We start from the raw sequence: 26,562 nt of genomic DNA on the forward strand, positions 1-26,562 counted from the left end.
TATGTAAGCGCGAGCCTATGATTTCGTTAGTAGTGAAAAATCCACTCTTCAAAATGTCAGAAAGTTAGACGAACTGCGAAAGTAAAAAACAGATGCCGAGAGAGTAAAGTAAAATACAAATTTGTTTTGTGAAACATATACCGATACCCCACTTGGCCCCTATAATTTGTCTTGTATACTAATAAATGGAAATAACTGAAGAATCATTAACAATTTTCACTACTAGGTCTTTCAGACGAGTCAGCCGACAGTAAAACTGTCTGAATATGATTGGCGACCAATTCTAGTATTATTACGACTTACATATCGCCCATGGCAATGGTTTAATAAGCTGACCTCAGAGACAAAACCCTAGATTCTGTCACTTCGTTCCATTGAGGAACACAAGCATGTGTCATTGATTACCACAATATGTTCTGTCAGGGAGAAATGACCTTTTGAAAATATGCAGAAACGTTTCACATTCCCCAATAAAAATCATTCCACTCGAGCTGGTAGCGCTTAGATTCAAACCTCAAAACAATTGCTGCAAGTCTATTTAGTGTTGCAAAAATGAAGACATTAAACTCGGGGGGAGATTACTACAAGTTATAGTATCAGAGTAATCCAGGCATAAGAGAAACATAATTTATAGAATTAAGATACAAGTGTAATATTGAATGAAGAACAAAAGTAAGTAGCGAAATATGCCGTACTAAATCATTGAATATGTTGCCTAATTAAAGCCATCTAATTTTGAGCCTGTGGGACCATTGTATGTATTCCTGAATAATGAATAGATGAGTTCTATAGCAATCATCATCTTCCAATAATGAAGTAAATGTGCTAAAAAAATTATTATAAATTGCAACATGAAAGCGTAAAATATTTGGGTAGCAATTAAAAAAAATTGTATCTCGAAATTAAAATGTGTCAAAAATCTGTGTGTCTGCTGATGCCTTGAAACCCAAAAAACATTGGGCATTTGAAAACCCACCAAGTTGTTTGATACTTAGAGTATTGATAGCAAGCTGCTGCAGTTATTGATTGCACGAATAGAATTTTCTTGACACCATCATGTTTGATTGGTGCAATAAGGACCCAACCACGCTATAAGGGAGACCTTATCCGGAGGTAAAACCTCTAAGAGAGGAGCTACATATGATAGAACGAGAAGTTTAAGCTTGTTTGACGGCAGAGAAGAGCTGTGCACAGTCCAAAGAGGATCCCAGAGACTGTGTGTTGCAATACGGGAGGTGAACCTGAAATATTCCTAAGCTAAGTGGCGTTCGTAGATGAACTCTTATGTACGATTCATAGAAGGACTCTTGCTCTATGGTTCCTGATTCCGTTTCGAATAAGTGTAAAGTATACAGGTATCTATCCAAGTCTGGATGAGCACTGTATGATGAAGACGTGACAGGCAGAACCTGGGCGTAAACTCGCCCTTACCTAAAAGTAACTTGTGTACATTCTGAAACACAAGAGTGAACTCTATGCCAAGGAAGGACCAAGAATGTAACCTGAATTATGGGAATAACAGTCCTGGGTCCTGTCATACCACATCCTGTTTTATTAACGTTTCCAGAAGGGCCCAAAGGGGGCTCATAAGCCGACCTGCAAGTAGTGTTAAAAATCCCTCCCTAATAACCCTCATCACCAACAAGCAGCTGATACCTAGATGAAATATTCTACAGTATATATCACGCAGTTCCCACTATATATTTTATGAGTTGAATTGGCATCTTAATAAATTCATTGAAGTCAATTTCCAGCATTGCTATACAACTTTGAATATAACCATGGATTCATCATTTGAGTACTTATTGGAAACTGACGTGCTCCAGCTTCCAGAAACTCCTTCCAGAGAAATTCGGTCTAAAGAGGATATTAGAAACGAAATACTCCAAATAAGACAAGAACTATATCAACTATCAGAATCTTTGAAGTCAGCTAACAATTTCAGCAAAGGAATATTTTTACTTCCAGACGATATTTTAGCGATTGTTTTAGAATATGTGAACCAGATGGATACGTTTCATTTAGCCTTGACCCATAGACGCTTCAAAAATGCCTGCAAGGTAAAGTTATTTAAATCAATCTACGTATATGATGATGTCATATCCAGAAAAGGAATCAATGTCCCTAAGAGCTTGTACTCTCTGTTTTATATGAAGTATACAGTACTTGGACTCATGAAATTGTTAGAGTTAATTAAAAGCTCCTATTATTATCCCGAATATATGAAGAATATTCTCTTTGCCAATGATAGGTTGGTTTTAGTGGACACGTTGAACACCATAACCAGAAAGGCCCACCAGTGTTCTATTAGTTTCCTAGATATTTCTTACATGGAAATCAAAAAGTGGATATTGAATCATCAAAAAGCATCAGTCTCGGAATACCATTGGTTTGGTAACAGTCTTGAAGCGGTATATCCCACCAGATTGGTAACTCATTTGCTTGTGAAAGACACGGAGAGAACCTGGATAGAAAATGAATTACCAAAATTCACTAAGTTGAAAAGTATCAAGCTCATTGAACCACCTGAGTTCACTGTACCAAACAAAATTGCCGTTGATGAATTGTATTTAAGAAGTTTTAATATTAGAAATGTACAAAATGTTTTATCCGGATTCGATCTTCACCGGGTTAAAAGATTGCAGATATGTTGTTTTGAAAACCCCCTGTTGCAGAAATTGCCCACTTTGGCTGAGAATTTCACATCTCTTAAAGCACTAGAAATTGAAATTAACACAACTGAGAGCAGCTGGTACAAATTTATTGAAGCATTAAAAACGAGCCTCGAAGAAATCTATTGGATACGCTACGATTACAACAAACTGGCCACAGACTATGACAAATTGCTAGCACATCATAAGAAGTCTTTGAAAATACTAAGCTTCTCATCAATAGAACAAGTAGGCTTTCGAAGCGGGAAACCAGATTTCAGTAGACTTCCAGGGGGAATACATCCAAAATCTCATGACTTCAGGGCTATAAGGCCACGTAACGTAAACCTAGAAAATTACCCATTATTGCAAAAAATAATCATTGATGGGTACGTTGTTAGTGTCACTCAGACAAGAGAGAAGTACTTGGTTCCTGTTGAATTCTATGGAAAACAGCATAGATAAACAATTATTGCTTGGTTGATGCTCTAAGGTGATACATGGCACCCTAATATTTTGGTTTTATCTAGAAGGTATACAATACTGGTTGATTTGATTTGCATTTAGAAACATGTATATATAGTATGGATTTTGAAACAAGAATTGTCTTACATAGCTAATAACAGGGAATTATTCAAACGAATAGAACATAGCGCTACCAACTTTTTATTTTTTGCATCTATTACAGAACAATTTTAATTAATTGGTTGGTAACTTGTCTCCTCAATGGTTTATTTAACATTCAGGGCGAAACCAAAGGAATCCAAAAGGGAATTACCCCAACTCTTCGGAACCTTCATTAAAAGCAAAATGATCAATTTTTTTGCATTACTATGGAACATAACAATGAAAAATAACCAAAACAACGTTCATCCCAGGGACGATTTAATCTTCAACATAACGCGCTACCAATTCTTGGAAGTTTCAGATATGTTACCCGCCATTGTTGAAGTTTTGCCCTTTCACCAATAGCACCAACCATCATGTTCTACGTAGTCTGGGACGAACAAACGGGTAGATACTCAAAATTAACGCAAAATCTTAAGGTATCCGATCATTTGAATGTCGACATAATGAAAACTCGCAAAACAGAACTTTTATATTAACCGTATATAAACTATATAAATAACAACAACCCGCAACTCGATAAACATATTAAAATTCAGATCTTGGAGACACATTCTTTCTCGAATACCAGCTAACGAAATCTCTCAATGCAGATCTAACCCTTCTATTATCCTTATTTGGTAATGCCACACTAACGGTATTCAACAATCTATCAGTTTCCTTTTTCTGGATATTAGGTAAACTATTAACGACTTCACTTAACCAAGTCACTGGTAAATTTGTATCAGGAACAACTCTTAAAATCTTCAACATTAAATCATTTGCATCTTGTTGAACATCATTATGAAATCTAAAAATGATTCCATTGAGGACTACACGTAACAATTCTCCTCCATGGTTGTCGAGCATGACGAATTGTTGCATGGATTGTTTTAATGGTTCTGGATTGTCTTCGAATAACGAGATTGGAGGATGAGGTAATCCCCAAGAAACCAAATCAATTAAGAAATGGACACAGGATATGATTGGTTCGAATTCATTGATAATTGATAAAGTTAATTGGGCGGAATTTAATGTCGAATTCAATAACTCGAAATTATGTAATAATTTATGTGGATAAAACATTAATAAGTCATTCATCATTCTGAAGAAATCTTCAATCACATCAGGAAGTTGTTTTAATTGCTCTTCATTCTTTCCTTGTAAGATTTCGAAAAAGGTGAAACATTGCTGTAAGCCAAATTGATAGACTGCTTCTTTAACCTCGGCTGTGGAATACTCATCACCGAATTCTCGAATAACTACCCCTGAAACCCAAAGATAACAACCGAAATTAGTGGTTTTGAATCCTTGAACCAAAAGATTGGCCAAATCGGGCAAGATGCGGTTGAGGTATGTACTGAATGATTGAACACCCGCTTTAATCAATTTCTGAATTCTTTCACTCACAATCAAAGTGGAACCAAAATTATTCAACAATTGACAAACAACTGGCCAGATTTTATCCATAAACAAATCAGCAACTGGATATGATGGTTTTTCAAAATCCGGACTTTTCAAAACTTGAATAAAAATAGTTATGACTTCAACTTGATCAGCAATTAGTTTTTCATTACCAGCACCACTTTCACTCAATTTACGTAATAGTTCTAATGTTGGAGCAAGGAACATTTCGGTAGTTTTGTACATATTTTCTTCTGGGACCTTACTTATAACATGTGCCAATCCATCAGCCAATTCGTAATGGGATTCTAAATCCAATCTATCTTTAACTTGTCCATACAACATATACAATTGTTCTAAATAGTTGACCAATAATTCGGAACAATCTTGACAGAAATACATTAATGCTCTTGATGCAGCAATAGCAATGTCATTCTTTGCTTTACTATCAGCTGACCCAGGTGGGACACTACCTCTGGGAACAGGAGTACTTGTACCACTAGCAGATGCGGTTGAAGCTGGCTCAAAGCCTTTGATGATATAGTCCAATTGTGGTTCTAAAAATTCGGGGTTTTTGGCGGTCCATTCGGTATATCTTCCCAATACCAATGTAGCTGCGTATCTGATTTTGGGATGTTCTGGTAACTGAACTAAATATGACATGATGGTAGGTAACATTGTTTTTTCCTTAGTAGGGATTTCCTTAGCCATAGTTCTCATTGAGAATAATGGAGCTTCTAAATGTTGCCATTGATATGAAGTGGTTGAGGCATTGGATAATAAAGTTTGAATTTGCTGGAATGGGATCAGAAGTCCTATAGTTGGACCAACAATTGCACAACAATCCTTCAACACATCTCCCATTTCATATCGGAATTCTTTGAATTTATCTTCTTGTTCCTTATCGCCATTGAATAAATCGTCATCATTTCCAGTTATGGGATATGTTAAATGCTTGATAATTATTGTGATTAATTCGGCGTAAATGTCGCGGAATTCAGCTTTTGATTCTTGGAATTTATCCATGGTTAATAATTGCTTTAATAAATACCAAAAGTAAAAAGTATATTTTACTACATCTAAATCATCCTCATATTTACATGAGTGTAATAATATTTGTACCAATGGTTTGAAATGTTTTGGATTCTTAGCAATCAAAACGTGCCAAGCTTCACCACATTCAACATATAATCTAGTTAAACCGTCAATGGTTTCTGGATCTTCTAATTTATCTGGATGTTCTTGCATGAACTTATTTAATTGTAAAATCTGTTGGTATAATGCATCAATCAATTCATCATTTTCAATATCTCTAGTTTCTCTTATGATTGTACAAAGACATTCGATGGCCTTGTCAAAAGTTTGGTCATTGGATAAACTTTGGAATACCAATGCAGTTAACGAACTAATTTGTAATACACTCTCAATTGGGCATTCTTTTATCCAACTATTCAAACAATCAAGAATAGAAGAGCTTAATAGCGAGTCTCCACCTTGACTGGAATCAGTCAAATTCTTCAATATCAATAACACTTGCTCAACGTTATCGCTGATCAAATTTTGAGTTCTTTGATTGAATTCTTCATCACTTAAGTTTGTCTTTTTAACATCGGATAATTCTTCAGGTAAGATTTTCAAGAATTCCAATAAAACAGGTAATAAACTTTGATTAGAAGACAATTTATTAACAATTTCTGAAAATGCATTTGTCCAAGACAAATATTGTAATGCTAATTGAGATAATGCAACTGATAATTGGGTACGAATTAACTTTTGATTAGGAAGCGAATATTTGACAATGATATCCAATATTGAATTTTTTAATTGTTCATAATTTGATTCTGGCAATTGAAGTAAATCATAGGTAATTTTAGATCTAAGGGTTTGAGATGCAAATAATTTGATTTGAATATTGGTAAGATTGTCATCATTAAGGATAATGTGAACAATTTCCCAAGCTTCTTGAGATTTTTGAAAGGCTTCCAAGAATTGAGTTGCCTGAACTTTTTCTTGTTGTGCTGCATTGGTATACATTGTATCCAATGCATGATTGAGTCGAGTTAATGTTTCATTTGTGGATGCCATCTTTCTTCTCTTAGTAATGTATATCTTTGATGTGTTTGATTGAATGGTAATGGAATTGAATTGGTTGTAAAAAAATGAGTGAAGATGGGAGAGTGAGTTTTGAGTGTGCGAAACGAAAGTGAAAAAAAGGATACGATTTTGAACTTTGGTACACGACGTACTTTAAAATCACTGATGTGGTCATTTTGAACACTGTCTATTTACATGACTACTTTCAGTTACTCCTTAGAATTTAAAACTAAGTCTGTACATTCTCTATCTCACAATATCCACCTTGAATTATTATCACAAGATTAATATTAGCCTCATATGATTCTCCTTGTCACCGCTTGTCTGATCGAAGGTGTCTGGTTCTGACGCCAGTTCTCTCAGATAAAATCACGGAAATAACGCTCAAAAACAAATGCTTCTATTTCCAAATTGATAATGAAATCAATATGCTAGCGAAGATCGTGGGTATTATCTAACTGTATGCATTCAATTAATCCAGTAACTTTAGAAAACAATGAATTAAAATACAGACACGTAAAACGCGCTACCATCGCAATATTTTTCAAAATGAAACAATGGGGAAGTGAAAAAAAAAAATTATTAGACCGTTGCCCAAAGGGAATGTGTATTATTTCATCGATAAAAAATCGTAAATACGTTTCATTTCCCTTTTTATTTATGTTCAAGAGTTCTTTTCCGTCATCTTTCATTAGACCAAGTTATTACTACAGACTATTCAAATCCTCATATACAACTACTGCTATAATGTCAAGACCAATCGTTATTTCGGGCCCATCAGGTACTGGTAAATCCACCTTATTAAATAAATTATTTGCTGAATATCCAAACAAGTTTGGTTTCTCCGTTTCAAACACCACTAGAAAACCAAGAGAAGGTGAAGTTGACGGTAAAGATTACAATTTCTCTACTGTTGAAGAATTCAAGCAATTAATCGAAGAAAATAAATTTATTGAATGGGCTCAATTCTCAGGTAATTATTATGGTACTACCATTAAGGCAGTTAAAGATGTTGCTGAACAAGGCAGAACTTGTCTTTTGGATATTGATATGCAAGGGGTTAAATCTGTCAAGAAGACCGATTTAAATGCTAGATATCTATTCCTTAGTCCTCCATCTATTGAAACTTTAAGAGAAAGATTAACTGGTAGAGGTACTGAAACTTCAGAATCTTTAGAAAAGAGAATTGCAGCTGCTGCCGCTGAAATGGAGTATGCCCAAACTGGTGCTCATGATAAAATCATCGTCAATGATGATTTAGACAAGGCATACGCTGAATTTAAGGAATTTATCTTACAAGAAGAATAAATAGGACACTTATTGAACTCAATATAATAGACATGATTAGAAACAAGATCTACTTCTCTAGTAATATTGTTACTAGTTCGATCCTTCATTCTCTAGAAATCATACTTCAATTTGGAATCGGCCCTTCCCAATTAGGCAATTGCGTCACATGACTGAATTTTTTTTCGCACAATCCCTGTTGGAACCACTTTATAATTCTTGGTATGAACTACCGAATTTAACTTTTAAATTTACTCCTTCTTCTTATTCCTTTAATTCTTAAGAGTAACAGCTCAATTTGATTATCTGACCCCCAAGGAGTAACCAATTGACACTATAATCAACAACACTGAACATGAATATTGGTTTACCATCATCCGCCTCCTTCCAAGATGAAGAGTATGTGTAGACTACTACAATATCCGGGGTTTGAATTCAATACCCCGAGAATCCATAGTGAATTTACTAACACCTTCAAATTAGGGAAGAAGATCTCCTTCAAAAGATGTGGAAGAGGTGTAAGGAGAACCCTGCTGTACCCGTTGGGACATTACTTACCACCGGTGCAGTAACCTTAGCTGCACTTTCATTAAGAAGAGGTGACAAAGTAAAAACACAAATATATTTCAGATATAGAATTGGGTTCCAATTAGCCACTTTAGTTGCGTTAGTTGGTGGTGGGATGATGTGGCAGCAAGAAACCCAAAAGGCAAAGCTTGACCGTGAAGAGAAGATGAGATTAAAGGCAAAAGAAAGAGAACAAATGTGGATCGAGGAATTGGAAAGAAGAGATGCAATTATTCAATCGAGAAAACAAAGATTGGAAGAATCAAAGAGAGAATTACGCGAGCTTGCTAAAGAAGGATTCGACGCAGAAAGAGAAGATGAATCCAAGAAGGATTAGATACCAGTTGGAGGGATTGTTTATTTATGTCTATGTGAAAATAATCATTAAAAAACGTTTGGATTTGTACCAAAAATGCTTATTTGTGTAAATAGATACTCATTCATTTCGTAGTTTATACATATCATTATATGGGAAATGCAAATATTGTAATTAGTTTTAATTTCGGGGATTGCACTGATCAAGGGATTTGAGTCGATTTTTCGGAACCGAAATTATTAGGCACTATGCAAACTTTCATGTCCAGTATGACAACGATATCTACCATAGTACTAACTGTAGTGGCAACAATATCCTCTGCCTTTGCACGTCGTATAATCTTTACATTTGAATTTATGGCTTTCAAGAATATACACAATTCTTCTTCGGGCAACTCCTCCATCGTGCCCAACTCATTCAAAACTATGATATTATATGTCAGGTCAGTGAAGTCATGTTCATCGATCCCTGTCAACCTTCTATAAATCACGTCATACTTCTCTAGACTCTCAAGTTTTGTATCTTCTGAATCGCCATTTAGACATAATATCCTAGTCCCATTTCCCACATCCTCGTCAATGAGTCCTTCGATCACTTCTTCAAACCCGCAAAAGACAACCATCTTGCCAACCGGCGTATTATGCACCAGCTTGGAAATGCCGCGAGGTATATATCTGTACTTATTTCTAGCAGCTGCGACCTTTCTCGGCTCCGACATCTTCACCAATGTTTCAACTATTTCATCCGTCCTTCTTCGACTAGTTCTATAGTATGACTGTCCATTATACTTGGCTCGTTCACTCTTTGGTAAGAGTGGGAACTCTGGTTGTAATTCCTCCGGAGTTCGGAGTTTAACATGGGATTGGATCATTGATAATCTTGCTTGAGCTGTTGTGACTGACATAATGGTTGCTAAAAATTCTTCGGTATTGGTTTCAAATTGTTGCAAGTTGTCTATGATTAAGAAATTTATTAATTATTGTTGAAAAGAGTTTAAATCTAACACATCTCGATTATCTACGACTGAAAGACAAAAATTAAGAAGTTGCTTACCATATGAAGGAGCCGACGGTAATACAATTAAGCCTGGATTTTGAGATGCATTTGGCATCATGGCACGTGAGATCGGAATTTAAGATCCGCAAAAAATAAAGATCTTATTAAACTAATTATAAAAACATAAGAACAACCTTTAAAAACAATTTTTATCTATAGACTGTAAATTAATACCTCGCTTTACTTACTCATCAGCATTACTAAGCTTGTACAACTTAATATAATCAAAGTCCAAATCGTTCATCATATCAATTATTCCATGATTTCCAAAATGCTCTTGTGAAGAATTGGCATGTTTGGCAGGTAATAATGGATTTTCGGAATGTAAAGCCCTCACTGAAGATTGGATCTTAATTGAACCTTCCCAAGCGATTAAATCAGAAAGCGATAATAACAAATATGGCGAAAAATCAGAATACCATCTATGATTCCAAACCAACAATTTAATAATACTTTCCAAAATCTTTTCATTTAATTGATTCATGGTTTTGGTATAATTATGAATGGCACCACCATTGGATGATGTAGAACTAGTGTTTTTGGTTAAGAGTTTATTCTTTTCCATTACATAATATCTCAACATCTCTCGTTGTGATTTGGCCGAGAATCTTCCACTTAATGCATTGGCAAATGCAACTGATCCTTCTTTGAAATGTTTTAATCGGTATGCAATTGATCCCAAGATTTCCCATTCTAATGTGGTTTTCTTGTAATCCATTTGCTGAGCTTGGAAATGTAAGGATTCAGCTTGCCATACGGTATAAACTCTTAAATCTTCATATAATAACATAAACAAATTGTCTAACCACCTTTCACACAATCTCTTCTTCTTGAAGTCGTCATCTGCTGCTTCAGTTTCTGTAGCTGTGGCTATAGCTGATGGCTCAGCTTCAGTTTCGGTCTCGTTGTCGGTAAATGCACCTCTGTGTGGTGACTTAATTGCCATAGTAGAAGAAGCATCTTCACCATTGGTGTTGAGGTTATTATTAGCGGTATCGACACTATCTTGTGGTTTCAATGTGTCAGTTACATTAGAAACACTGGAGTTTTTACGCATGAAAGATCCATTACTTGCATTTCTATCCTTACGATATTCTTCTTCCATGACAAATACCTTGGCTCTATATTTCAAAAGTGATTCCCAACCCGTCTTAACCACAATTTCAGTTAATAAATCATATGCTTTAGCAAAAGTGGATTTTAAATTAGCAGCTGGTAGGTTTAATAATTGAGGATCTAAACTTTTTTGTTCCTCGCTGATTTCATTGCTTTGTAAATTCGAAACTTCATCTAAAGTAACATCAACTGGTGAAGGTAAATGTAAATCATTATTACTCTTTAATGAAACAATTCTTCTTAATTGATATTTTTCTTTATGTGAATTCATTGGACATGAATTTAATGTCAATAAAGCATTTTCAAAATCACCTAATCTAGTATAAACTTTGACTAAGATAGCCCAAGTCTTAAAATCTGATGGAGAAGATTTAACTGCTTGTTTTGCCAATTCAAGAGCCAATTCAGGTTTCTTTTTTTCAAGACAATATTCAGTTTGTAAAATTAATAAATTTGAATCTCTCTTGTTATCAAGAATTCCTTGATTCATCACTTTGACTGCGCCAACTTCATCTTGTTTTAATAACAATACTTGAGCAATTAACGATATCACACTAGGTTCTTCTTTTTGTAAATTACGCAAGATTTCTAAAGCACGATCATAAGTTTGAGTCAATTGGATCACCTTCATAAAACCATCTACCAAATAATTACAGATCAAAGTTGGTTGAGGAATTTCAACACCACATCCTAATTTTGGACCTTGGAAGAACAATTGCTCAAACCCATTCAAGAATGAATTTAATAATTCTTTAGATACAATCCCATTATTAAATGGATTTATCTTTCGCACCTCAACTATTCCACCCGCTTTGTTAACATCTTCATCATTATCATTCTCTAAAACCAGTCTAACAATCGATGAAACAAATGTTTCTTGCCATAATCTATCCCATTCTTCCTCCAGTTCCAATTTATCATGAATCAATTTCCCATCATAATTCACAACCAGAACATCCAATCTCCCAGGAATATGTACAGTAACACGCATATCAACCCTTGAGAAAGCATTATAACTACAATAAGTCAATTCAGGGACTTTCCAATGTTTCTTTTCACCAAACCAATATTGCAGTTTTGCGGTCATTAAATTGGCCAATGATTGTAAATGAGCAGCAATTGAAGCTGTATTGGAAGTATCTACCCCTGTGAAATATAAGAATGTTCCGATTTCATGTTCTTTTTTGCTACTGGTGACTGACAGTTTATGAATGTTACACAAATCAGCAGGACCTAAATCAGTGATTTGAATAAGACGTGCAGTACGTTCTATAAGCGATGCACCTGGATATTCCTCTTTCACTTCAGGAATTGATGCTATTGATGGTGGTAGCATTGTTGTTCGTATTAATTGATTGATTGACTGCTGACTTCCTGTAGTTGTTCGTGTTGGTTGTAAAAAACTTGAATGTGAATTTTTTTAAGTTACGTAACCAACAAAAATTCAACAAAAATTAAATTATTATGGATTACGTAATCGAATATGAAGTCGGCCATGGGGCAACTTTGACTACAATAGCTCCTAACAATATTTAGTACTAAAGCGGGAATAACTGACAGCTTAAAGCTCATTTAATCTAATATACATAATATAATATTACTACAGAAATGTTAACCCAATAGAAATACAAAGCTGACAAAGTATTCAAAGCTACCTTGTTCTTATTTTTTTACTCTTCCCAGAACCACCACTACCTTCTTCATCTCCATCTCTAGGTTCATCATCAATATTATCCCAATCCTTAGCAGTCAAGCAATACTTTTCCGGGGGCAAATTCAACCCCCAACGAGGAATAACTGCCGGCAAAGGTCTTGAATTCCTTTCTTGCGCCAATTCCAATAATAATGCCTTAGGAGCAGTAGGCTTAAATTGATAATTACTCCTAGCGGCAATCGCCAATCTTATATCATCGGTATTCACGGTGGTATTGTAGTTTGAATTAAGATTAGTATTAGCATTTACCGGTTTTGCATGATCATTATAGACTAATGCATCACGAAGGACTGATTTGGTATAACGATGAGCGAAATCCATTAGTTGGAGTGGAACATGTTCTTGATAGTTTTGGATACCTTGCGTAGCGAAGATTAAGTGAAGAAGACGGACATCCCTTGGAACGACGTTTTCTTTCTTGGTTTCTGGTTGTGAATCTGTTGATTGTTGTTGTTGGGGTTGTTGTTGTTGTTGTTGAGGTGGCTGAGAGGAGGGTGCTGATTGTGGTGGAGCTGTCGTCTCCTGTTGATTTGTTGCACTCAGTGGTGGTGCAGTACCAGACTGACTCGAGGATATGCTCATAGTTATTTATCGATGGCAACCAAACTAGATTGTTGGTAAATATGAAATTACGAAAATGAAATTTGCTTTGTTAAATTGCTTCACTCTTTTTTTTTCTTCACTGTAAATTTTATCAATCTCCAATATAGAGTAAGGTACCATTATAGAAGATGTCATCAAAACAGGCACAACTTAAAGAAGAGGTCACAGTCCAACCAGATGCGCTCACAGTCAGACCGCCACCATCACCTACCCGCACAATTGAACCATTTAACTTCCTCCTCCCAACTACCGACTCCAATTTCTCCACCCAAAACCAAGCTCTCATAATCCTAAATCAAAAAATCGATGTCGACATTATAAACATCTGGCATAAATGTGAACTAATAGTCTGCGCCGATGGAGGTGCAAACCGTCTATTTGACTATTTTAACGACTACGACTCCCTTCCTAGATCGAAATATATCCCACAATATATTGTCGGAGATTTGGATTCAATTCGTCCGGATGTATCTGATTATTATTCTTCACAAGGGTCTAGAGTCATATTACAACTGTCTCAATTCTCGAATGATTTCGACAAGGCAATTGTCACCATCCAGCTTCATTATGCTTTAGGACAGGAACAGAAATCAATTCCCGATGATGTGAATGATGACGATGGTTTAAGTGTCCTTTGGGACGAATTACTCGAGAAGAATAAAGGTGAAGCTGTTAAAGTTAAGATATTTGTTATGAACGGTATTGGTGGTCGATTTGACCAAACCATTCATTCAATTAGTCAATTATATATCCTTGCTCGAACATGTCCAAATTTGGACTTATTATACATCACACGTAAAGATGTGATTTTTCTCATTCATCGTGGACTCAATTATATCAAATTTGATTCCCGGGAAGTGTTTCATAAGGCAAGAGGCGGTGATGGGGATATACCTGCGTGTGGATTATTACCACTTGGGAATAATGAAGTTGTTTTGAGTACTTATGGATTGAAATATGATGTGACTAGATGGAGGAGTGATATGTTGGGAAAAGTCAGTACTTCGAATTATATTAGTGGTGTAGATGGGTTTACCGTTGATGCATCTGATGATATTGTTATGAATATTGCCATTACTTTATAAATTTGTAGTGTTAAAGTGTTATATAAAAACTGACATCGGGCTTTGTAGTAAAGAAACGACATTTTTTTTTGACAAACTCATACGTTCATGAACCTTCAGATATCATATTTACATTCAAGAACGCTCACATTGGTATTTGACCATTCTCTACCTATGGTAATAAATGAGCTCAAAACTTTTGCAATCTCACTATGGATCGAAATGTCTAATTTCCTGCATATAAAATGCTACCAATTGAATCAATAAAAAAATTTCTTCAGCACCGAAAGAATACCCAACCGTCACCACTCCTTCAACAGAGTTCAACTATATCGAAATGTTCAGATCCTTATTGAGACTCCCAACACAAATGGGAGGTAGCATAACCTCCAAAGCAACCATCGGCTCAAGATTGACTGTCTCCCCAATTTTAACCGCTACAAGATATGCCACAATGGTACGCACACCCATCTCTTTCCAATTCATGAAACCACCAAGCATGACCACTTCCCCACTGGGAGTGACAGCACCAGTACCTGTCTCACAACCAGTACAAGTAAAATTCACACCATCTCCAGCTGTGTTGAAGGAAATACAAGAATTTGTGGATAGTTTGAATGTGGAACAAATTTGGGCTGATTCAGTATTGAGAAAAAGAAGATTGAAGATGAAGAAACATAAGTTGAGAAAGAGAAGAAGAGCTCAAAGATCCTTAATGAAGAGATTGGGTAAGTTGTAAGCACATACGAATATTGTATGTTGTTTTCTAATTCGATGTGAGTGGTTTGAAGATATCCCAATGGAGATTGCATTTTTTTCATATGAAAAGGACATTGTAATGGAGGTTCTACTTCCGTGGATAACTATACAAGAAGTAGTAGTAATTTGTACATAAAACTTTATAATAAACACAATGATATTTAAAGAAACAGAAGTAATTTGTAGCCGTTCCTATTGTTCATCTTTAATGCACCTATGAAATTTCTCAATGAGTCAGAAATCATAGAGTTTTTCAATCCCCAAGTGAAAAATTCCAATCTATAAATTGATCTCCATCTCCTCTTCATCTTCGTAATACAATTAACTAAACTCCCAATATAAATCGCATAAACACAATGTCAACAATTACATTCGTTACCGGTAACGCCAACAAACTCAAAGAAGTAATCGCCATCCTCTCCGGCACCCCAGCTTCCTCCACTGCCGGAGCCCCATCCCCATCGCAAGTAGGAAAATTCACAATCACAAACCATGCCTTAGACCTCGACGAAATCCAAGGCACAATAGAAGATGTCACCATCCACAAAGCCCGTGCGGCTGCCGAAATCATACAAGGTCCAGTCTTAGTCGAAGACACTTGTTTAGGGTTCACTGCCTTCAATAACCTTCCTGGTCCATATATCAAATGGTTCCTCGCTAGTTTGGGCTTAGATGGATTAGTGAATATGTTGACTGGGTTTGAAGATAAATCGGCCAAGGCAATTTGTACTTTTGGATATTGTGCTGGACCAGGTGAAGAAGTGAAGTTGTTTCAGGGTATCACTGAGGGGAATATTGTTAGAAGTAGGGGTCCAACTAATTTCGGATGGGATTCTCTATTTGAACCAAAGGGGTTTAAGGAGACTTATGCTGAAATGGATAAGAGTGTTAAGAATACTATTAGTCATAGATATAGAGCTTTAGATAAGGTAAGAGATTTCTTATTATCTCAATAGAAAACAAATAAATCACATTAAATTAAACTATAAAACTTTCCATATTATGTATATATGTGTATAGATCTTTGTAGGAGGTATATACTCTGGGGTATATTATTATTGACCAAAGATTTCTTTAATTTTAGATAAAAACCCTGGTTTCTTCTTATCCTTTTGATCACCACGAGAAGAAATGGTATATAAATTAGGCACATCACTTCCTGCACTAGTAACAGGTCCAGGTCCAGCATTTGCATTTGCATTAGCATCACCACTACTGGCATTACTTCTTGAATTAGAAATCACATTTCCAAATCCACCTCTACCAACCAGAAATGATTTATTTGATGCGATTGCTTTTAAATCATTTTCCAATGGAGGACCATCAACATCTTGTAATTTTCTACTTAATTGAGGACTATCATTATCAACCATATTCCCATATCCTCCTCTACCAGTAGTTATTTTATTAGTAGTCAACTGTGGGGTATTTGAACCCATGGGTACTAATTTTGGAGAAGGTATTTGATCTGAGGACTGGATGTTACCTGCACCTCCTCGTCCTGTAGAGTAATAGACTCGTTTGTTGTTTGATATTGTCTTGGATAATTCTGGAGAATTTGATTTAGTATTCTGCGTTGGCGTTTGAGAAGCTGATTTTGATGGTGATATGTAGTTGTTGTCAGAAGTGATATTCATGGAAGAATGGATATTACCAGCACCTCCTCTGCCGGTGGAATATGTCATCGTGGGTGTCGTTATAGATGTGGTTTCCGTGGTTCTCTAGTTCGGTAGTTAAAATCCGTGGATGTTGGGTGGGGGGATGCCTTGGGTTCTGGATGTATAAATATATGTATCTTATCTATATTGTCTACCTGTGTGATTTAGTAGATATTGTATAATTAGGTATATCGTAGCAGCAAAAGAAGAAACTACAAGTATAAATAGTAAAGTAGGCAAGAAAGAGAGAGAAAGACGATTTGATATAAAATTAAAAATTGAAAAAAGTTGTGGAGGCGGCGGAAATTACTCTTTAATTTATTAATAAAAGACAAAAGAAATTTCAAAGAAAAAATTTTGAAATTGTGGTGAATGAATATTTTTTGTTTTTGTAATAAATTAATTTCCGTTAGTCCTCAGATATTGGATTACGTAATCCATGTTGATATTGTACTAGGGCAATACCAATACCCTCTACATGCCATTACTTCAAGGAAACCCTACACATAAACCTTCCAGATATAAAGTTGTAATTAACCATAGTATAATGTACTGCTATATACAGAAATCATAATTAATTAATTTAATTAAGAAAGATCATCAGATTTTAATAAATTTTGCATATGTTAAAAATTTCTTATCTTTGTAGTCCAGCCAATTATTAATAAAACTCAAAAAAAGTTCTAATTAACAATCAAAGATAAGAAAAATTTCTAAGTATAAGTAATAATTTCATAAGGAAATGAATAAATACTGCCAAGGCTAATACTACTATTAGTATCATCTTCAACATCAGTTACTTCTTCTTCTTCACAATTAACCTCACACTGGTTTGTTACCATCGTCATCCCTGCCTTGGGCTCGTGCACTTTTTCTTCAGACGCATCTAGTGCTCCTTCTTGCAATGATTCTTCAACTGATGCAAACTCCTCAAGTTCCTCTCGATTGTCCTCTAATGAATGATTTTCTTCGTGTTTCTGAGCTGTTGATGCTTCTCCATCTCCTTGGGCATATTGACCAATTATATAAAGTATAGCTCCGCTAACATCACTCTCTAATTGGATCATCTCCTCATAATCACTATGAATTACAACGAAATCGTCCTCATTTTCCTTCTTTGCTACTTCCTCAACTTCTTGTTTGACCTCCTCTTCAAGAGACTCTTCGTTCCCCTCGTCTTCCCCTATCAAATTCTCGCCTTCTTCCATCTCACACTTCTTGCCAAGGCCATCTGATGAAGACCCTTCTTGAACTCCCTCCCTCACAAAAAACAGCTTAAGAGAACTCTTCCGAGACCAGCTATCGGCATCACTAACAACGCTCCTCACTGATCCAATATCATAATCATTCAACAAATTAACCTCACTCCCACTCTTTTCCTTCACCCTAGTTTTCCAATTCAGATACACCTCACATAATCTCCCTTTAAGATATATTACCCAATTATCTTTTGTTCTTGTCCAATTCTTCCTCTGAGTCTTTCTTCTTCGTTGAAGCATCCAAATACTTCTACCCCGGCTAGTTTTCCCAACTGGCTTGCTTTCGTGAGGATTGGTATTGTTGCGGTTCTCAAAACTAGAGGCACTCGGATATCCAATGTCTTCATATCCATCTTCCTCTTCATAACAAATATTATCATACGACACATTCAGACTTCCGGAAATGGGAAAATCGGGATATCTAACAACCACCCTCTTCTCAGGGCCAATATTGGTATAAGGAGGAGGTGGGGCTAATCTCCATAATGCAAATCCTGAAATGCTTGCATCTTCTGAACCAAGACCGTCGTCATCGGATATTACATCTAGATAAAATTCTTCATTTTCTTCATTCTGTGGGGTGGTTCTTCCAACTTGTCCAAATGCCAGTTCGGATAAGTGATTGGAAACAGATGGCCATTTATTAGGATCGTAGGTCTGGAAATATGGTGTTTCTTGCCACTGCTGGTGATTTCTGTTCCCTTTTTCAACAATCATCTCCTCGTCAGCCACCATGTCCTCAGCTCCTTCCTCCACGTCATATTCTCCGTCTTCACTCTCATAAACCGATTCCTTTTCTTCCATAGTTTCAAGTTCACTATCCTTTTCCCTCGCATATCCCCCATCCCCTTCAACTGTCGTTGTCGTTGTCGTAGTATTAGTCCTGCTACTCACATTCAAAATCGTCCCTCTGTGTGAAAACTCCAATTCACAAATCCTAAACAATGTCGAAGTCCCACCTACGACACCACTACTCAACAATCTCAATCCTAATCGAAATTCATCCTCATCAAAAGGGGGATATGTCGATGAAGTAGGGTTATGAGGATCAGTAGGTGGGATTGAGAGGGGTTCTGATTGTTGATTGGAGATGATGTGGTCGATAACTACTAGTTTTCTGAGTTGTTTTTGGATCCATTCCATTGTGGATTTTTGATTGATATGGTGATCCAGGTGGTGACAACACTACTACTGGTGGTGAATATTTAGATATGATTGATAAAACGCGGCTTGGGATGCTATTGGTATTTGATATTGGGAATAGATTTAGAGGTTGAGATATATATGGTATTATTGCCTAGGTTTCCTAGAAGCTTTGGTATGCATCGACTGAGTTGTTGGGTTAAAAGTCTGCAGTAGTGTGACAGGTGTGAATATTTAGGAAAGAAATGGTTGCGAAAAAAGAGAAGTTGCAAGATTTTACAGGAAGTTTCTTTTTTTTTTTTGGGAAAGTATTGCAATATGGAATTAGAAGAGAAAATCAGTACACACCGTGTCATCTTACGACTCAGCTTCGGTGCTTGCCAGGTTTGATAAAGAAGAATTGAATCATTGAAGTGATTCTGTTCAAAAGCTATCTCTACAATTTGTCAATATATATATAATTGCTGAAGCAAAAGTCATACTTTNAAAGCTATCTCTACAATTTGTCAATATATATATAATTGCTGAAGCAAAAGTCATAAGCAAAAGTCATACTTTTCACTGCAAACTAAATTTAGAAATTAAATGCTTCTCAAGTCTCTCCTGATTCACAAGTCGTATCGAATTCCTCAGTCGGACTAAACAAAAACTGCAACTTCCTCGAAATCTCCTCCTCCCGACTGTCCCAATCTGTACCCTTTTCCCCCACCTCAATCCCATTTCCATTCCCATATCCCTCAACAGCACCATACGTAGCTATCCGCACCCCATGCAGCCTCCCTTCAATCAGAATAGGCTGCATCTCACAACCAATCATTGTCATCGCCTGCTCAAGCTCATTTATCAAACACCTCAGTTTGAATCTCGTTAAGTTGATCTCATTATTCTTGGAGACTATAGATTCGAGTAATTGATTATATCGTATTAATAAACAATAATGCTCCCTTCTTAAATTGTACTCCTTGTCGTCATCGTCATATTCATCTCCAATTACGCTTTCGTGGTTCGGGGGCACATTGAATGGCTTAAGATCTAATAATTGTTTCAATTCGTCTAAGGTTTCAAGAATCCCAACATGTAGTTGTTCGTGTATGGATGATTCTGGTGCTCGTGTGGATGAAGAAGTTTTGGTTGTGGTGGTGAATACCGTAGACGGTGGGAGGGTTTTTGAGATTGGATGGTGTTTGGTGAAGAGATAATTTGGGGCATTTCTTACTTTGGAGAAGATTGTGTCGAATGTTTTTCTTGGCTTGAAGGAGATAGAGGATGGAAGGTTCTCTTGGTTGAACGCAGTGACGTAATGGATTGGAGGATTTGATCTTATTGACATTTGTTAGTGGCATGGAAAGAGGTGGTTTATGTTTGTGGTGTTGGTGAAATTGGATGGGTGCAAAAAAAATATTTGTTAGGGACAACTAAGTGAGCACATTAATAGGCTCTTACATAAAATCAATCTAAGGCATTTACAGATCACCTAAATCCACATATAAGACTTCATTAAACCTTTAAGTCATCATAAATAGATTCATAACTCGGAATTTCAAAATCTCTTATTAAATTTCTATATATAACTAATATACACACTCTTTCTCTCACTCGCTAGAACACATCAGGTAATCTTTCAATAACATATGCATGTCCACCTACACTAACCAACGGGATCCCCGGCACCTTTCTTATCCTCCTCTTCAAATCCGCATCATTAGTAGCCACGATATAACACTTATGTTGCACCACCCTATTCACCAAACAATCATCGGCGTAAACACCCGCATGTGTACATTTCAACCTTTGTATTCTAGGGTCTTTGGCTAATTTTAGTGCGATTCTATATTTAGGACCCAACTTTTCGAGTTCGGCCATTACACAATCCGTGATTATTGGGATTGCTTTTGCCATTAAGACATCCATTAATCCTCGAATAATGTCGATTTTCTTCTGGATACTGAAATTAATGAAATTTGTATCGATGAGGACCTGATATGGTGGTTTGATGGCTTCGTTATATTTGAAGAATAAGGCTGAAGAGACTTGGGGTACTGAACGGGTGAGTTCTGGATCTTCTTTTGAGGAGGTGGAGTTGGGGTTGGTGGATGGTTTGGACATTCGGGGGTCCTTTTTGCTGATCGTACGTTTCACTGCTGCGAACTTTCTTGTCTTTTTAGCTTTTCCCATTGTTGCTGTTACTTATTGTATATGTGGTGTTTGGTCTTAGGTTGGAGTATTCGTTGTTTGATGAGATGAGATGAACTTGAATTTAATTTTTTTTTCTTTAGGTGAGAATTTGGAATTGTATGCAATTTTTGGTAGCGCGAATCATGGTTGGTTTACCATATTATGGAAAGTTCAATTTAAAAGACATACAGTTTATTTTACAATTAAAGTGAATATATACATTACATATAAGAAACATGATCTTACGACAAAGTCAAATTCCAAATTTATCTTAATTTGGTTGTCCATCACAATAAATAATTCATACCTTCTACAATGGATATACTTGTTGATAATCAAAAGCTTTTCGATCACTTTCAGTTCTCTTCCAACTCAATATTCTCTTCAACTCAAAATCAACTTCAAACATTCTCATCCGTCTATCATAATCTCTATTTAGTTTAGTTATACCAGAATCACCCGTAACCCCAGAATAACACAACCAAATCTTTTTCGCCTTTTTCTTCTTCTGTGACTTTTTATTCTCTCTTTCTTCCTTCCCATCATCCTCGGGATATAATATACAAGCATCATTCTCATGTTCATGTCCCACTCCAACCGCAGCATATCCACAATTTATCATATCCCGAACCATCCCAGTCGCAGTTCCTAATGGATGTTTTTCATTATAACTCCCCACAAGTTTAAATTTCCCCACTGGACGAAATTCACCTAACGGATGATGGAAGAATAACAATTTATAATCATATTGTTTCTTACTATCATTATCATCATCATCATCCATACGCGCTTTTCTATATATATGGCTCATATGACCATCATTCAAATTCTCAGAATCTAAAGAAGTAATCAAGATCGATTCCAGTTTATACCTGACTTCTAGATCCATATATGGCAAAAACTTCCCATTCTCCGCTATTTGGTCATTTAGACATCCAGGCAAAGTAGATAAATATTCCAATATACTAGTTTTGACTTCTTGTCTCTCTGGCCCATCGGGAATTCGGTTTAATTCATCGCCGAAGATATATAAAAATGGTAATGAATGTTTTAAAATTGGAGAAAGTGCCTTGATTAATACTGATTTATAATCTCTAGTTCTGTCAATATCGAATATATCCCCAGTTAGGACAACCATGTCCGGTTTTTCAGCCTGGATGGCATCGTCGACGAAGTTTATGGTTTTGGAATCAGCGAAACACTTTGAATTATGACATTGACGGTCGGTTTGACCGATATGAAGGTCGGAGAGTTGCATGATTTTGTATTTATCTCGCAGGTGTTGAATAATCTCGTTGTATTGTTGTGATGGAAGGGTAGAAGGTGATTTGTTGAGGGATAATATGGGATGGAGGAGGGTATCTCCAGGTAAATGGATAGTCTGGTGTTGTGGTCTAGGATCTTGAAATTCATTATTCCCGAATAATACTTCGATTGATCTTATTTGAGGAGGTTCATTAACGTTGTCAGATATTGGGATTGATTTTTTATATAATTTATATTTGTTGAAGTTTGCAATCTGTTGATATGATTCATCAATAGGTTCTGTGGATACATCAACTATTACTTCTTGTGCTTGATCTAATGGTTCTGATTTGATAATAATATTATAACTGATTACTTTACTTTTAGCAACAGAATCAATATTTGGATAAATTTGTTGATAATTTGGAGGTATTGAACATTTATGATAACATTTAATTAGATCAATATCAGTAATCACATAATCTGGTTGTTGGATCAAGGGTGATTTTAATGGAAGTAATAAAGGTAATGGAGATTCTTGGGGTAATATGTAATATCCTATAATTATTATTAATGATAACAACAATAGTAGTTTTCTATAGAGTTTATTCATATTGAATGCTTGTTTTAGTAGTTGTAACATAACAGCTCCTACTTGACTTTTGACTACTCTTTATACAAAGGAAACATATCAACCCAAACGAAAGAAGAAGATTGTAGAAAGGAACGGAAAAGTTAGAATTAATTAAACCGTCAATAAATTCGTAATAATAAAATGAAACAAAACCGTGTTATTTAACTTTCGAACAATAACACAATGCAGAGGATAACAATCAAACAATACAGATAGGAAACAATCGCAACAAAGGTCTAGACCGCTTTGTTTCTCATTGTTTTACTGTTGCCCGCCTGTCTTTTACTGCATCCTTCTATATTTTACTCCAAATACATTACATCCGCTATGACCCCACTGTTTCATCCCATGCAATATTCCGTGGGCTCTATGCTAAGCTTTTCTGTCAATTAACTACTGTGGTTTAAAGAACACGAGGTGCTTTTAGAAACTGCAAACGATTCTAAAAATAGCACATTTTGAATGAAAAATCTTGTCTCAATTGTTACACAAAATGAACTTTAATTAGATCTTTTATTTTCTGTTGTATTTCCCGGTCCTAATCCTTCCACGCAGCCACTATACAAAAGCCATTTATTTGTATTGACTTTTTCTCGAACTACCAAGTAGTACGATTATCTCGTGATCCTCCGTAGTTTTACGAAGTTGTAAGTTAACCCCTAAGGGATCTGATAGTCGCTTAAGTTTAACTTAAAAAATAATTCTTTAAAGAATGAAAATATTTTTTTATTGAAATAAAAAATAAAAAATACGCTTCACAACGGTTAATATAAAGACACAACCGAGTTCTTGCAAATCCCGGGTAATTCACTTTTCAATGATAGTTAAGATTCAAACCTTGATTCATCGGTTAATAATTTATATTTCAAGAAAGAACTTTTTCTGTTTTTGCAAAACAGACAAAAGCATCGAACAGACAACAGGATCTGTTTTGCAGAGACAGTAGATGAACGTGTATTCTTTCAATGCTTGATGGAGAATGCTGGTGATAAGAGCTTCATTGAAACTGCAATCGAGGTGGTTCAAATTAATGAGTTGCATGCAGCACATGGAGAATCTAGAAGATTAACTAGGAGAAGAGGCAAGAGAGTCAACACCACCGTGAAACCTCTTCGTATCACAGGGCTTGGTGAATTTTCTGTATTCGTCACCATACTTGTAATAGTATTTCTTGTGTTAGTCTTGTTTATTGTATTTGTTGTTGGTGTAACCTATATTGTTGTTGCTTTTGTTGTTGGACTGGATCTCGTAGCTCGTCTCCTAAGGAATCATCTAGTTTGCCAGCACCTGCTTGTAATTCATGTCGCATAGAGATCGTGTTGTTCCTGTGGCAATATCGTTCCGAAATAATCAGCATGACTTTTTGAATATAAGAAGAGAACGTGCTACTTCTTGCTATGTGTTTGTTTCCTTTCCTTCAATCTTGTGAATCCCTTGTGGATATTAATTAAATTTTGCAGCACTTTTTAGTAACATTTGTTGCAAAAAATGAAACAAAATGACAAAATAAGTCCCCAAATAATCAATCAATTGAATTCAAGCAGATCACATATGTCTATAAGATCCAATTTGTCCAGCTTTCCAAATCTTCAGCATAGAGACACAGGAAGGATAAGAGGTTTCTACATGGGTTACAACGCAACAGAAATCACCTGATCAAATAATGTCGTGCATTTCTATGTATTTTAGTTGGAATTTGTTTAGTTGTGTTTGTGTTATGGAATACTAATACAACAACAATAATGATATAGTAATTAAATATAAAGAACATAATTCTAAATATAGAGATTATTCCTTGCCCTCCTCCCTTACCTTCCTAGAAGAAGAAATCCATCCAAAGTTCCGATCGAGAGAATCCTTGATCTGACAACATAGAAAAATTTTAAGTGTCCTGCATATTGAATTAAGCTGTAAACATATTTCATCCCAGTATACAAAATCCAGACAAGTATGACATACACACATTGTGACAGAAACCCTAATACCAACATATGCTGCAAAAGACGACATGGATGTCGCTTATATATACTCGATTTATTGCAAATCTTTACCAAACATATATACACCTACCAATCTATCATGCCCTTTCAAGACAGCAGCATTCTTGATATACCCAATTCGTTCAAACCCCAAAGAATCCCATAATTTCACACTAGCAAGATTAGTCTCAAATACCTGTTTAAATACCGAATAAACATATCCTAACTTCGAAGCAATCCATAAATATCTCTTTCCCAATTCTTTACCCAACCCCATTCTTCGTTTGGTATGATTGACAATGAATGCTCCGTTGCAGATGTGGGAACATCTTCCGATATAGTTTGGTTTAACAAAAAACGTACCCAAGAATTTGTCATGCCATTGTTCAATTGATAATTCTCCAACGTCAATTACGGACCCATAGTCACCTTCGATCAAGATACCCACACAATGAGTGAACCAATATCTGATGAACTCATCTGCATGGAGTGGTTTATGATGGGGATATTTTGAACCTTCTTCAACAACCTGATTGAACTCATCTTCTAATACTTGGATTAAATTCATGGGAACGTCTTTGGCATCATAAACGGTGAACAAGGTGGCAGTACGGCTCGAGTCACTTTCCAAAGTAAAATTGATTGGACCAATGAATTTAGGTGTGGCTTTGAAGAGGTGGTCGGCATATGGAAGGTTTTTGACTGAATTATAAACTTCGTCTGATGTCATTGTTCGAAATACTTGAAAAGAATACTGCGATGGGGATTAATTCTTCCCAATTGACTCTAGAACTAGGGAATCCTTGGTACTATTTATATGTAATCAATATACCAATGAAAGCGGGTCTCTGTTCCAAAGTTTTTCAAATTTCAGAATTTCGGGTACGCGTTGCCGGAGGCCGATTGTCATCGAAGATGTCGGATTTTAGGTTACAACTTCTCTCGAATAGAGTTCATTATACAAGACGAGTGTGACGTCTTTCCAGGAGTGATATACAGTCTTCAATATATGACTACAAATATTTGAAATTTATATTACAAGATAGTAAAGTCTATAACGTCTATAACTAGATCTATAAACTATTCTTCAACTTCTTCATTCTTTCTCTTCTTATTGAGTCTTCTTTCAAATTCATCTTTACTTTCACCTGCTTTCCATCTCAAATCATAAGCAGGATGAGATTCCAACAAATAATGAGGTTCCTTTCTCTCACTACCAAATATTTGTTCTC

General features: G+C 35.9%; 15 protein-coding genes and 1 pseudogene across 16 annotated transcripts; 6 read left to right on the forward strand and 10 right to left on the reverse strand. All coding sequences in view use genetic code 12, as the record gives it.

The window, feature by feature from the left end:
* Positions 1-1,781: 1,781 nt before the first annotated feature.
* On the forward strand, positions 1,782-3,116 carry J8A68_000683 (F-box protein; the record flags this gene model as incomplete). Its single annotated transcript, XM_049410384.1, has 1 exon — positions 1,782-3,116. The coding sequence occupies one exon, from the start codon at positions 1,782-1,784 to the stop codon at positions 3,114-3,116; it is 1,335 nt and encodes a 444-aa protein (XP_049266089.1).
* Positions 3,117-3,806: 690 nt separating this feature from the next.
* Positions 3,807-6,746, reverse strand: MTR10 (Mtr10p; the record flags this gene model as incomplete). The annotated part of the gene is made up of 1 exon (XM_049410385.1): positions 3,807-6,746. One exon carries the CDS (start codon positions 6,744-6,746, stop codon positions 3,807-3,809), a length of 2,940 nt encoding a protein of 979 aa, XP_049266090.1.
* Positions 6,747-7,055: 309 nt separating this feature from the next.
* J8A68_000685 lies at positions 7,056-8,063 on the forward strand (annotated as a pseudogene). Its single transcript has 2 exons — positions 7,056-7,096; positions 7,469-8,063. Coding segments are annotated over exons 1-2 (636 nt in total).
* A 334-nt stretch (positions 8,064-8,397) lies between these two features.
* Positions 8,398-8,946, forward strand: J8A68_000686 (uncharacterized protein; the record flags this gene model as incomplete). Its single annotated transcript, XM_049410386.1, has 2 exons — positions 8,398-8,441; positions 8,526-8,946. 2 exons carry the CDS (start codon positions 8,398-8,400, stop codon positions 8,944-8,946), a joined length of 465 nt encoding a protein of 154 aa, XP_049266091.1.
* Positions 8,947-9,127: 181 nt separating this feature from the next.
* Positions 9,128-9,829, reverse strand: J8A68_000687 (uncharacterized protein; the record flags this gene model as incomplete). Its single annotated transcript, XM_049410388.1, has 1 exon — positions 9,128-9,829. One exon carries the CDS (start codon positions 9,827-9,829, stop codon positions 9,128-9,130), a length of 702 nt encoding a protein of 233 aa, XP_049266092.1.
* Positions 9,830-10,165: 336 nt separating this feature from the next.
* BUD7 (exomer complex subunit) lies at positions 10,166-12,433 on the reverse strand (the record flags this gene model as incomplete). Its single annotated transcript, XM_049410389.1, has 1 exon — positions 10,166-12,433. The coding sequence occupies one exon, from the start codon at positions 12,431-12,433 to the stop codon at positions 10,166-10,168; it is 2,268 nt and encodes a 755-aa protein (XP_049266093.1).
* A 315-nt stretch (positions 12,434-12,748) lies between these two features.
* On the reverse strand, positions 12,749-13,393 carry J8A68_000689 (chromatin modification protein; the record flags this gene model as incomplete). Its single annotated transcript, XM_049410390.1, has 1 exon — positions 12,749-13,393. The coding sequence occupies one exon, from the start codon at positions 13,391-13,393 to the stop codon at positions 12,749-12,751; it is 645 nt and encodes a 214-aa protein (XP_049266094.1).
* A 149-nt stretch (positions 13,394-13,542) lies between these two features.
* Positions 13,543-14,499, forward strand: J8A68_000690 (thiamine diphosphokinase; the record flags this gene model as incomplete). The annotated part of the gene is made up of 1 exon (XM_049410391.1): positions 13,543-14,499. One exon carries the CDS (start codon positions 13,543-13,545, stop codon positions 14,497-14,499), a length of 957 nt encoding a protein of 318 aa, XP_049266095.1.
* A 316-nt stretch (positions 14,500-14,815) lies between these two features.
* Positions 14,816-15,217, forward strand: J8A68_000691 (mitochondrial 37S ribosomal protein mS38; the record flags this gene model as incomplete). Its single annotated transcript, XM_049410392.1, has 1 exon — positions 14,816-15,217. The coding sequence occupies one exon, from the start codon at positions 14,816-14,818 to the stop codon at positions 15,215-15,217; it is 402 nt and encodes a 133-aa protein (XP_049266096.1).
* Positions 15,218-15,593: 376 nt separating this feature from the next.
* HAM1 (nucleoside triphosphate pyrophosphohydrolase) lies at positions 15,594-16,193 on the forward strand (the record flags this gene model as incomplete). Its single annotated transcript, XM_049410393.1, has 1 exon — positions 15,594-16,193. One exon carries the CDS (start codon positions 15,594-15,596, stop codon positions 16,191-16,193), a length of 600 nt encoding a protein of 199 aa, XP_049266097.1.
* A 99-nt stretch (positions 16,194-16,292) lies between these two features.
* On the reverse strand, positions 16,293-16,922 carry J8A68_000693 (uncharacterized protein; the record flags this gene model as incomplete). Its single annotated transcript, XM_049410394.1, has 1 exon — positions 16,293-16,922. One exon carries the CDS (start codon positions 16,920-16,922, stop codon positions 16,293-16,295), a length of 630 nt encoding a protein of 209 aa, XP_049266098.1.
* A 686-nt stretch (positions 16,923-17,608) lies between these two features.
* On the reverse strand, positions 17,609-19,297 carry J8A68_000694 (uncharacterized protein; the record flags this gene model as incomplete). The annotated part of the gene is made up of 1 exon (XM_049410395.1): positions 17,609-19,297. One exon carries the CDS (start codon positions 19,295-19,297, stop codon positions 17,609-17,611), a length of 1,689 nt encoding a protein of 562 aa, XP_049266099.1.
* Positions 19,298-19,889: 592 nt separating this feature from the next.
* Positions 19,890-20,627, reverse strand: J8A68_000695 (uncharacterized protein; the record flags this gene model as incomplete). The annotated part of the gene is made up of 1 exon (XM_049410396.1): positions 19,890-20,627. One exon carries the CDS (start codon positions 20,625-20,627, stop codon positions 19,890-19,892), a length of 738 nt encoding a protein of 245 aa, XP_049266100.1.
* Positions 20,628-20,896: 269 nt separating this feature from the next.
* Positions 20,897-21,472, reverse strand: J8A68_000696 (rRNA-processing protein; the record flags this gene model as incomplete). The annotated part of the gene is made up of 1 exon (XM_049410397.1): positions 20,897-21,472. The coding sequence occupies one exon, from the start codon at positions 21,470-21,472 to the stop codon at positions 20,897-20,899; it is 576 nt and encodes a 191-aa protein (XP_049266101.1).
* Positions 21,473-21,782: 310 nt separating this feature from the next.
* Positions 21,783-23,330, reverse strand: J8A68_000697 (uncharacterized protein; the record flags this gene model as incomplete). The annotated part of the gene is made up of 1 exon (XM_049410400.1): positions 21,783-23,330. One exon carries the CDS (start codon positions 23,328-23,330, stop codon positions 21,783-21,785), a length of 1,548 nt encoding a protein of 515 aa, XP_049266102.1.
* A 2,055-nt stretch (positions 23,331-25,385) lies between these two features.
* J8A68_000698 (GNAT family N-acetyltransferase) lies at positions 25,386-26,060 on the reverse strand (the record flags this gene model as incomplete). Its single annotated transcript, XM_049410401.1, has 1 exon — positions 25,386-26,060. One exon carries the CDS (start codon positions 26,058-26,060, stop codon positions 25,386-25,388), a length of 675 nt encoding a protein of 224 aa, XP_049266103.1.
* Between the last annotated feature and the right edge of the window lie 502 nt (positions 26,061-26,562).

Source organism: Hemisphaericaspora subhashii (genome assembly GCF_019202705.1).
Source record: "Hemisphaericaspora subhashii strain CBS 10753 chromosome Unknown scaffold6, whole genome shotgun sequence".
Classification (NCBI taxonomy): domain Eukaryota; kingdom Fungi; phylum Ascomycota; class Pichiomycetes; order Serinales; family Debaryomycetaceae; genus Hemisphaericaspora; species Hemisphaericaspora subhashii.